General features: G+C 39.4%; 1 protein-coding gene across 2 annotated transcripts in view; it reads right to left on the bottom strand.

Annotated features, from left to right (window-relative positions):
• Positions 1-11518, bottom strand: part of Rev3l (REV3 like, DNA directed polymerase zeta catalytic subunit) — a 171754-nt gene that overhangs the window by 57090 nt on the left and 103146 nt on the right. For both annotated transcript variants that reach the window (XM_029555725.1, XM_008852401.2), the window contains 2 exons: positions 3454-3646; positions 1794-1905 (listed from right to left, as the gene is read on the bottom strand). In XM_029555725.1, coding sequence (XP_029411585.1) covers positions 1794-1905; positions 3454-3646 — 305 coding nt within the window. The remainder of the gene's footprint in view (positions 1-1793; positions 1906-3453; positions 3647-11518) is intronic.

Genomic DNA, 11518 nt, shown 5'->3' with positions numbered 1-11518 from the left:
AGACAGGGTCTTCCTGTAGCTTCCTGTAGCCACAGCTGTCCTGGAACTCACTATGTAGACCAGGCTGGCCTTGAATTCACAAGAGATCCACCTGCCTCTGCCTCTGGAGGGATTAAAGGCGTGCGCCACCACGCCCCACTGTTACCTATATTTTTAATGTTACTAATGCTTAGATGTTTGCACATGTATCTTTAATCCCTATATATCTGATTATTACTAGTCACAGTCAGTTACACTTGGATCCGTGGAACTTGAGTATGGATATAAATCAGGTAGATTTCAATGGTAATGTTTATCACCTCTATTAATTAATATGAAGTAAATTTTTATGCTTCCTAAGTCTTTTTAAAAAAAATTGTTGATTTTTTTTTTGGTGTATATCATACAGAACATCCCAAATAATCTTATTCATCTATATACCCACTTCCCAAATGGCACCCTCTGGCATAGCCACCCCTCTCCCCTGCCGTACTGGAGCCCATATAACTCTGTCATCCCTGTTACTGTCCACTGTGTTGTTGCTGCCCCCAGCCATTCCCCAGTGCTTGTCCGTCTGCTGAATCTAGTCATCCTATCTAAAGAGCCATGTTTTAGGAAGATCAGCTGTTCCTCATCTGGCAGCAATCAGTTGTCAATATTCCTTTAGATAAGATTGGGGTCTGCTGTTCATTTTCCCAGTTCTATGCTGGGTTACTGTCTGGGAGTCTTTTGGGCCACCCTGGCCAATAACTCAAAGGAAGGTACCTCCTGTCTGGCATTGTTTCTTGTTATGTAGCCCTTAGCAATACATATGGACTCTTGCCTGCATGTGTGTAAGTACACCCATGTCATGCAGTGCCTGTGGAGGACAGAAGAGGGCATCAGATCCCCTGGAACTGGAGTTTCAAAGGGTTGTTAGCCACCATGTGGGTGCTGGGATTTGTACCTGGGTCTTCTGCAAGAACAGCCAGTGCAGGCCACTCTCCAGCTCCACTCCTTCTATCATTTAAGTCCCAAGGATTGAGCAAAGGCTGTCAGGCTTGGCATTATGTATCTCTACCTACTGAGACAAATCCCTAGCTCCTCAATTTCATATGTTAAAATTAAAATGGTTTTGTTTGAAATAAACTCTTCATAACTCTGACAAGAGTTTACTATCAGCCAAGATTACCAAAGTCAAAAAACAAAGGAAATCAATTCAAAACACTACTGAAATGGTAGTTCCAAGGTCCAACTTATTTAAGTGAGCAACACAACTGAACTTTTGTACAAATACCTGTAATTTATTTTTTAAAAATATTTTACTTATTATTCTTATTTTGTGTGTATGAGTGTATTGCCTGCACCCATGTCGTGCAATGCCTGAGGTCAGAGGGTGGTACTGGGTCCCCTGGAGCTGGAGTTATGAACAACTGTTAGCCACCATGTGGGTGCTGGGCCTCAAACCCAGGTCCTCTGAAAGCGCAGTGTTCTTAACCACTGTGACAACTCTCTAGTCTCACAAATACCCATTATTTAAACATCATAGAAAAATCATCTTAAAATTTAACTGGGGAGCTAGAGGCAAATATTTTTGTTTCTCTGGCCCCTAATTCTTGTAAATAGAATATTTTTTTTTCCTGTCTCTTATCTGAGAATGGGAATGGTGATGGGAGACAGGATACAAATGACTTCTTTCCAGGGGTAATTATCTACTTTTAAGGATCATAAGAAAGGATTCTCCTTCCTCTTTTATACCTTTACCTACGCTATTTGCAGCAGTAAGAAATGACTAAATAAGAAAGACTGGAAAAGCAGAAAATATAAGCTAATACCTCTTTATTATACTTGTAATTTCTTGAAAGAGTGCCTTCTCATCAGCAGCATAGGTAACTTCTAATCCTGTAATTCCAGATCTGATAAGTAATGGGGTCTGATATCTGATATCTAAGAAATAAAATGTTTATTATATATAACATTATATCATACAATAACATTATATAATTTTACAGTATATAAAAATATTAGCCTTTATTTTTCAGTAAAAGAATATAATGACTGTCTACCCCCTCCCCAAGTAAAACACTTAAATGGTTTTCCTAATGTAACATAAAATTAAAATTTTAGATTTTCAGTTATTCCCTTAAAAAGTCTTCATTTATAAAATTCCACATATACTATAACATATCACTTACAAAGAAAGTTTATTTCTTTGTTTCTGTTTGGTCTTCCTAATAGGAATGGTTTTGCTAAGTAGAGCACTAGTACTAGTATTCTAGAAAATGTTTAATGACTACCTCTCCAAGAAAAAAGAATCTTGATGTGTCAGTGCTTACCTATTTCTATTATATAAAGTCTTCCCACTTTATTATTTAAAGTCGTGGTTACTTTCAAACTACCAAAACTCTATCTTGAAAAATTAATGAAAATGGTTTTTTTGCTGGTATCAGCTGACTGAAGTATGCTACTGATTAAATACAAAATTCTTTAAAAATTTATTTATGTGTATGAGTGTTTTGCCTACATGTGTGTACATGTACTATGTGTACGTAATACCTGCAGACATCAGAAAGAGGGAGTTGGCTCCCCCTGGAACTGGAGTCACAGAGGTTTGTAGCCGCCATGTGGGTGCTAGTAACTGAACCTGAGTCTTCTGCAAGAGCAGCCAGTACTCTTAACTGGGCCATTTTTCCAGCCCCTAAACATCAAATTCTTAATGGCTTTGTTCTATATTAAATCTTTCTCCTCAGCGAACTCAATTCATTTGTAATGGTTACCATTCAAAATTGTAGAGAAATACTTGTATTTCCTAAAATGCTTATAACAGTAAATAGCCTCTGAACCAAAAATATATTTATTTAGAAGGATAGACAGAAAACATCTTATGTATCTCATAAACCATTAACTTACAGTAGTAACTTAGTGTTCTAACGCAACAGTCATTCTATATTAGCAGTAAAATATTTTTACATACAAAGACTGTCTACCCAAGCTAAAAAACTCCAATGATTATTTGGATTTTACATGAACAATTTTTTTTTCCCTTGGTGTTTTTGAGACAGGGTCTCCCTGTAGTCCTAGCTGGCCTGGAGCTTGCTATGTAGACCAGGCTGGCCTCAAACTCAGAGATCACCTGCCTCTGCCTCCCAAGCGCTGGGATTAAAGGCGTGCACCACCATGCCCGGCGAACAATTAGTATTTTATGAGTTATATATTAATTACCAATTTTATTAAGGTCTTTACATTATATAGCTTCAGAGTTTTTGGATTGATTTTCCAATACAGAAATTCTGTTAAAAGATTCACTCTAAGCCACATGCGGTGGCACATGCCTATAATCAATAGCACTTGGAAAGTAGAGGTTGGAGGATCCAGATGTTCAAGGCCAGCCTCAGTTACAAAGCAAGTCCAAGTTTAACATGGGCTACATAATACTCTTGTCACCAAAAAGATTCATCCTAGAATGAGTAAGTATATAATAAAAACAAACAATACCTTGATCAGTGACTGTTTTATCTTTATCAATCACTATTACACCTGTGAGTTCTGTTTTTTCTGTATCTGGGAGCGGAGTATCAGATGAGATGCAGTAGAACAGAGCACAGATTGGGTCAAATTCAGGATCTGGTTGTAAATCTCGTCTAGTTCGAGCATGTAGCTCCACACTGATAAGGGTAAGATTCTGTGTCTATGAAAGGAAATAAAGATTGTAATTAAAAGAAGTATTTTGAGGCATGCATACTCAAAGAAATATGTTTCACCAAGAGTCTGAGGAGACATACATGCAAAACTATAGACAATATGGCCATAAAGGATAGTCATATGCTAACACTTTCATAAATTTGTTAAACTTAAGATTTTTGCTTCTAATATTAGATCAATCCATGTTCTTATTATAGAAAATGTTTGAACTGTAACTTTTCAATGACAATATCTGAAAGTAACTGTTTAAAATATGTGCAGGGCTCCTCAATTCCTATTTGAGAATGACTAGTTTAAGTAGTTATCTATACTGAAGTCAGCCTGCCACTCTTTACACTGTAACTATGTTATAGTCATACCTTTGGTTTAAACTAAAAAGAAATATTGTTGTTTTAGTTTAAAGTTCATATTTAGTAACTTGTTACCATCAGAGGATTACTTACACTTAGACTTTTTGCATATATGAGGCAATTTTTAGTTTTAATTTAGTATACCCTTCAGGATTTTATTTTTATCAATTAGAACACATTAACTTAGTAAATACTAAAAAATTTTAAGTGGAAAATGAATGAAGACAATTTCAGGTCAAAAGAATTTTGAAGACTATTTCATTATTAAATATTTCACACTCAAATTTGTCTTTTATGAGATATAAAATACACCACTGCTCTTAAGGGTATGCTTTAAAACAACCATAGAATAAAGAGCCAGTTAGGTAAGGTTACTGAGAGGTAGGAGAGAAACAAGATTCCTTTTCTTCTGCACCTAGTATTCATATACAGAAGGAAGAGAGATTAACCCAAGAAAATGGAAATAACAGAAGAAAAAACTACAAGGGACAGAGCTTCCAAGATGGATTATGAGGGGTTTGTTTTTTTGTTTTGACCACTAGGTGACTAATTAAGACAGGATCTTGAGATGAGAAACATCTGCTAGCAATCAACTAGATAGCCTTAGTGATTCTAACTTCAAGAGGGTATGATTCTGAAATGGAACTAGGCAGATCAAAGTAACATCCATGTAACACATAAAATTATATATCTTAAATGAGAAGATAAAAGCCAAATATAACAATTTTTTCTGGGGGCTGAATTTTTCTGAGATGGCTCAGTGGTTAAGAGAGTCTGCTGTGAAATCATGAAGATCAGAGTTCAGATCCTAGTACCCACATAACAAGCCAGGCATCCCATAAACACCAGTACCTCCAGTTCCAAGGGACCTGACACCCTTTTCTGGCTTCTGCAAACACACACACACACACACACACAGAATTTACTATGAAGTCCATCAATTTTGCTTTAATAAATGTTTTTGTGTGTGTTAAGTCAGAGGAGAACTTGTGAGAACTGGTTTTCTCCCTCCACCACATGAGTTACAAGGATTGAACTCAGGGTGTGACTTAGTGGCAAATGCCTTTTATGCCTAAGCTGTCTTGCCAGTCCAATAAATATATTTTTAAAAAGCTTTTCCCTCTGCCTGAAACCCATTTTTTCTACCTTTTCAGATGGTGACATCTTTTCTTTAGTCTTTGAGACAGGGTCTCTCGTACCCCAGCTCTCCTGGAACTTACTATGTAGACCAGGCTGGCCTTGAACTCACAGAGAACCGCCTGCCTCTGCCTCCCAAGTGCTGGGATTAAAGGCATGCGCCACCACGCCCGGCTCCCTTTAATTTTTAGCTTTGGGTATGCATTTGCTATGTATTCTTGAGTTTATTTCTTAATTTATTTGGATTTCAGGGTTAGCAGGGCTATGTGCTAAAATAGGAACTACATGAATGTTGTTGAATGAGAAACACAAAGGAGTAAATCAGGAATTGAGACGATGTTGTAATCTAATTTGAACAAAAGAAAACTGAATTAGAATTTATATGTGGTTACTAAATTCCCTACCTTAAAAGCAAAGACATAAGACAACCATAAAACCAATATTCTCTAAAACAAATATAAAGAAAACCACATTGAAAAAGTAAAACTAGAGCTGGGCATGGTGGCCCACACCTTTAATCCCAGCACTCATGAGGCAGAGGCAGGTAGATCTCTGTGAGTTCCAGGTCAGCCTGGTTTACACAGTGAGTTCCAGGCCAGATGAGGCCACAGGGAAGACCCTGTGTCTCAAAAAACTAAACAAGCTTGCTTCTATGCCTGCGTGATGATGTGAGAGCTTAGCTTCTGCTGCTCCTGCTCCAGCCACCTCTAGCCACCATGCCTCCCTGCCGAGATGGACTGTAATTCCCCTGGAACCGTGAGCTCAAATAAACTCTTCCTTCTATAAATTGCTTTGGTCAGTGTTTCTAGCATAGCAACAGGAAAGTGACTAATACAGTAATTGGTACTAGAGAGTGGGCTGTTGACCGTGAAGAACCTGACCATGTGGGGTTTTAGAGGAATGAGGAAGACTTTGGAAGTTTGGGCTAGAAAAGTGGTTGATTGCTGTAAGCAGAGCTTAACAGGCCACTCTAGTAAATGCCTGGAAGAAAGCAGTGCTGAGAACAATGTAGTTCCAGAGGGAAATAAGGACTTTTGCAGCCCTTGGGATATTTTGGCAAACAGTATGGCTGGAGTCTGCCCTTGACCTAAAAGCTTGCCTGAGGCTAAGTTGAAAAGCAATTGCCTAATTTTTCTTGTGGAAGAAATTTCAAGACAGCCTAATATAGAAATGGTGGTGTGGATATTAATGGTGAATATTATGCAGCTCTATAGTGAAAAAGAGCAAATGGGGCAGAAAGAAATACAGTTTGGATTGAAAACGAGGAAGATAAATGTTGGAGCCTTGGCCTGTGCTGGAGAGGATCCCTTTGATAAGGAGATTAAAGTAATTAAGGAGAGGCCTAGAGATTTGGACTTAAACAATAGAGAGAGTGCCTCCAGGGCAAGACTACAACCAGTTAAGCCTCTAATTCATGAAAGGAAAATGCTGCAGGGGCCACTGAAGAGAAAAGCTTCTAAAATGGATAAAGCAGGCTGGAGTCCATTGCAAACCTGTAGTGAAATTTGGCAATGTCATTCACCTGGTGCTGGCTTTAGAGGTATGAAAGATGCAAGAGTGAAGGGGTCATCAATTCTTCTGACACAGTTTCAGAGAGCCTCAGAGGCCAGGCACTGTGCAGCAGGGGTTCCCCTGCATAGAGAAGGCCCTGATAGGCCAGTGAGTGAAGCTGGGAAGGTGAAGCCTGGTTGGCAATGGAGACCCCCAAGAAGACATCCATGATGCCAGAGCTGTGAGGCATTTGCCAAGAACACCTGCATACAGGGAGTGGTACCAGCCCAAGAGAGAGACGTGTGTTGCACGCAGCAAAGCTAGAGAGGCTGTGCCATCTAAGCCCTTTGGAAGTAAAGTTCCAGAAGTTGTTCATGGAGCTACTGATTTGGTGTTTGCCCTGCTGGTTTTTGGTCTTGTTTTGGTCTGGTATTTCCTTACTATGCCTCTATTCCTCCCTTTTGGAATGGTAATGTGTATTTGGTCCCACTGTATGTTGGGAGTATGTAATCTGTCTTTTGATTTTATAGAGGTTTACAGTTAAAATATTTACCTGAGTCTCAGAAGAGACTTTGGACTGTTGACTTTTGAATAGTATTGAGACTGATAATGACTATGGGGACTTTTAAAGTTGGATTAACTGCATTTTGCATTTTATATGGTCATGAGCCTATGGGGACCAGAAGGTGGAATGTGATGGTTTGAATGAAAATGTCCCCCATAGGCTCCAAGTATTTGGACATTTTGTCCCCAGATGGTGGCGCTGTTTTGGGAGGTTTTAGAAGGTGTGGCTATCCTGGAGGAAGCATGTCACTGGGAGTGGGCTTAGAGAGTTCTTAAGCCTTGCCAGATATCCAGTTGCTCTTGCTTCCTGTGCCTGCGTGATGATGTGAGAGCTTAGCTTCTGCTGCTCTTGCTCCAGCCACCTCCAGCTACCATGCCTCCCTGCCATGACGGACTGTAATTCCCCTGGAACCCTAAGCTCAAATAAACTCTCCTTTCTATAAAAAGAAAAAACTCAAACAAAAATATAACCTATTACAGGTCACAAATTCATTATCCAAAATTCTTGAGGCCAGAAGTGGTTTTCAATTACGACATATCTATACTTACATAATGAGATATCTTCAGGATGAGTCTCAAGCATAAACACAAAATTCATTGTTTCATATATATCTCAGACAACTAACTTGAAGGTAATTTCATACAATACTTTTAGCATGTCTGAATGTTGACTTCAATGTATCATATGATGATGTCAGGCTTGGAATTTTCCACTGTGGTATATTATGTGCGTGATCAAAAAGATTTGGATTTTAGAATTTGGGGTTAGAGATGCTTAATCTGTATATCTAAAATATTACAGTTTCAATAGGTAACCAATATAAAGAATTACTGAAATAATGAAAAGGAACCAGGGAGGTAAGGGGAAAGAAAGAAACTGAGAGAGACGAACAGAAGGAGGCAGGTGTTACTAAGGGAGAAATGGATAAAAATGGGGGTATTGAAATGGGAAATGGGGAGAGAGGATTATACAAGAAACCTCAGGGAAAAAGGGAAAGAAGGAGCTCAAGAGAGGTGGGACCATAGAAGACTGGTATTATCAAGGGAGAAATGGGGAAAATGGGAACACTTTACATTGGGAAGCCAAGGTGGAAGGGTTAGACAGGGAGAGGGAGGAGAGATAAATAATGCCTAGCTGGTTTTAAGAAACCAGAGGGAATCATATTATAACAACCTAAGGAATCATATTACAACAACCTAAAAAAAATTTACACATACAATATTTCTACATGAGTCCAAGTATATAGCTAAAGGCTACATAACAAGAAACACTGCCAGACAGGAGAAAACTTCCTTTGAGTTGCTGGTTAGGGTGGTTCAAGAGATCCCCCCCCCCAGAAGAATACAGGCTACTGCCACAGCCCTTAATTGTCTCACAGAACTTGAAGGTAAGACCCAACTGCTGAAGACAGAACATACTTTGGACAAAAAATTTGGACCAGTGGATCTGGAACTGAACTGGAAGCTACTTCCCCTGAAGACTAGCTCTCGTAGCTTTGGAGAGCGTTATGAAGATTCCAAGGGAAAACATCAATCAATGGCCCAATGCCATCTTCAAGACCAAATAACCACATCAAAAGCTGGCACAGGATACAGCATTGGTACAATAGTGACACTTCTATCTTGGGGGCAGTCAACAACTACCTGATTGGACTAAAAGCCCACTCAATGGGAGGAAATTCAAGTGTGGTACTGTAAACATAAGCAAATACACATAGCTGGAGAGGTCACAGATCTTAGAGAAAACCTCAAGACTGTCACATCCCTAGACTAATGTAATTTCTTGCTATGTGAAAAACATGTATCCCTATATTTACAAACATCCCAGCCACCACTCATCAAAGACGCTTATTTTGCACCAGATGGAGATGATTACAGAGTACAACTGGTCACACACAGACATTGTTCATGAAATTCCCAGGCTTAAGTGACACATCTACAAAGCAACCTCCACATCCAAGGATCACAAAACATAGAACAGGGGTAAAGAGGTCACTAATGAATCTCATAATTAATTAATTAATGAAGGTCTCTCATGTAACAGAGAACCAGGAACACAAAAGGTCACAAATGACCAAATAGTAGAGATTAAGAGCCTGCAGAATGCTGATCCTTGTACTAGTCTCTATATTAAACTTCACCCACCCAGGGCTCAGGGACCATCCCAGAAGAGGGGGTGTAAAGATTCTAAGAGCCAGGGAGGATGTGAAAACATGTGGAAATAAGAGTCCGACAAGTTCCTAGGACCCTGCTCATATGAATCTACAGCACTGGTGGCAGCATACATGAGTCCCATGGAAACTCAAGCAGACAAACCCCAGCATATAACTGGGAAATGGACAGAAGACCCCAATCTTAGCTGAAGAAATATTGGCAACTGATTACTAGGTAAGGGAGAGCTGATCTTCCTAAAGCAAGGGACTCTAGATAATCTGACTAGACCTCAGTAAGTAAACTTGCACTGAGGAATGTCTGGGGACACTAACCTGACACAACAGGCCTTAACACAAATGACAGAATGTATGACTTCCATGGGTGCTGGTGGTGGTGGGGGGGAGATTGTGCGTTATGGAGGGTGCCAGTGGGGACAGAGGGATAAAAATGATTAAGGTTGATTGAGATACTCTATATGAAATACACAAAAATTCAGTAAAAACTAATTTCTAAAAAATTACTGAGACTTTACAATAATCTTTTATTGATTACTTTGAAATTAATATGTATTTTGCATTCTTAGTAAACATTAATGTGGACAATAAATTTTCTTTAGATGTGTTTGACCTATATAAATTACATAAAATTTAAAGTGGAAAAGGTAGTTTTAAAGCAGTGTATAGTGGGTCTAATCTGGGCTTCACCTGGTATAGGGGCTGAGACCTCAGAAGACCGCCTGAGAGCACCTAGATCCCGCCTCCATGTAGTAGTGAGGTTCTGCTAATCTAGCCATACCCAACCCCATGACTGGGAATACGTGAGGGCCCTCTCACAGCAGGGGTAGACCTTTCTAAGCCTTGCACTGGAGTGGGACTGAGACCTTAGCAGACTGCCTGAGAGTGCCTCATCTGCTCTACCTGGTGTAGGGGATGAGAATTCAGCAGACAGCCTGAGAATGCCAAAATTGGACCTCTCCTTAGCAAACTTCCCAAATTGTGCTCTGAGTAGCCTTAGTAGGGGTTCAAACTTTAGAAGGAAGCCTGAGCTTCCTAATTAGAGCCTGACTTGAGCTGCTGTGGGAGCTCCAGAGTACCTGATCTGAAGTCATCAGTTCCCTCCAAAATAAAACTTGAGAGAACTTGAAACCTGGACCAACCAACTTTTGACAAATTCAGCATGTATTCATGATAAAAGTTCTAAAGGGTCAAATTATCCCTTTTTGCAAAACTATGATACTATACCTAAGAGATCCCAAAAATTCCATGAGAAAACTAGAACTGATCAACACTTTCAGTAAAGTGGCAGGTTACAAAATTAATCTACAAAATCAGTAGCCTTTTTATATACCAATAACAAGTAATTGGAGAAAGAGTATAGGGAGACCCTGTCATTCACAATAGTCACAAAAATAAATAAATAAAATATCTTGGAATAAACCTGACCAAAGACATCTCTACAATGAAAAAAATTTTTTAGCAAATTTTTATGCTTCTTCCTCAAATATAACTCATTTTTTAATTTATTGATTTTTTTTGTGTATTTCATACAGAACACCACAAACAATCTTATTCATCTATATACCCGCATCTCAAACGCCACCACCCATACTCCCCCCTCCCCAACTCCCACTGGAGCCGGTATACTCTGTCATCCCTCTTACTGTCCACTGTGTTGTCAAGTGCCCTCAGCCATTCCCCAGTGCTAGTCCATCTGCTGAGTCTCGTCAGCCTATCTAGAGTTCCTTGTTTTAGGAAGATCAGCTGTTCCTCATCTAGCAGCAATCAGTTGTCAATATTCCTTTAGATAAGATTGGGGTCTGCTGTTCACTGTCCCAGTTCTATGCTGGGTTACTGTCTGGGAGTCTCTTGGGACACCCTGGCGAACAACTCAAAGGAAGGTTATCTCCTGTCTGGCATTATTTCTTGTTATGTTACCTTTAGCTATACATATGTATTCTTAAAAAATCATATTGATCCCTTAAATCTTTGGTTATACTTTCCTTTTGGGTGTTTAAGACCATACAGTTGGCCCAATGTTTGTGAATATGTGCTTGGGGGGGGGGATGCATATGTACATATGTGTGGGAGTATATGTATGCCCACATGCAGAACAGATGGACACTGGGTCTCTCTCTCTCTCTCTCTCTCTCTCTCTCTCTCTCT

Source organism: Nannospalax galili, unplaced genomic scaffold (genome assembly GCF_000622305.1).
Source record: "Nannospalax galili isolate Female #2095 unplaced genomic scaffold, S.galili_v1.0 scaffold646, whole genome shotgun sequence".
In the NCBI taxonomy this organism is placed as follows: Eukaryota; Metazoa; Chordata; class Mammalia; order Rodentia; family Spalacidae; genus Nannospalax; species Nannospalax galili.
Note: the sequence above shows the minus strand (reverse complement) of the source record. Positions and strands in the feature narration are given on the sequence as shown.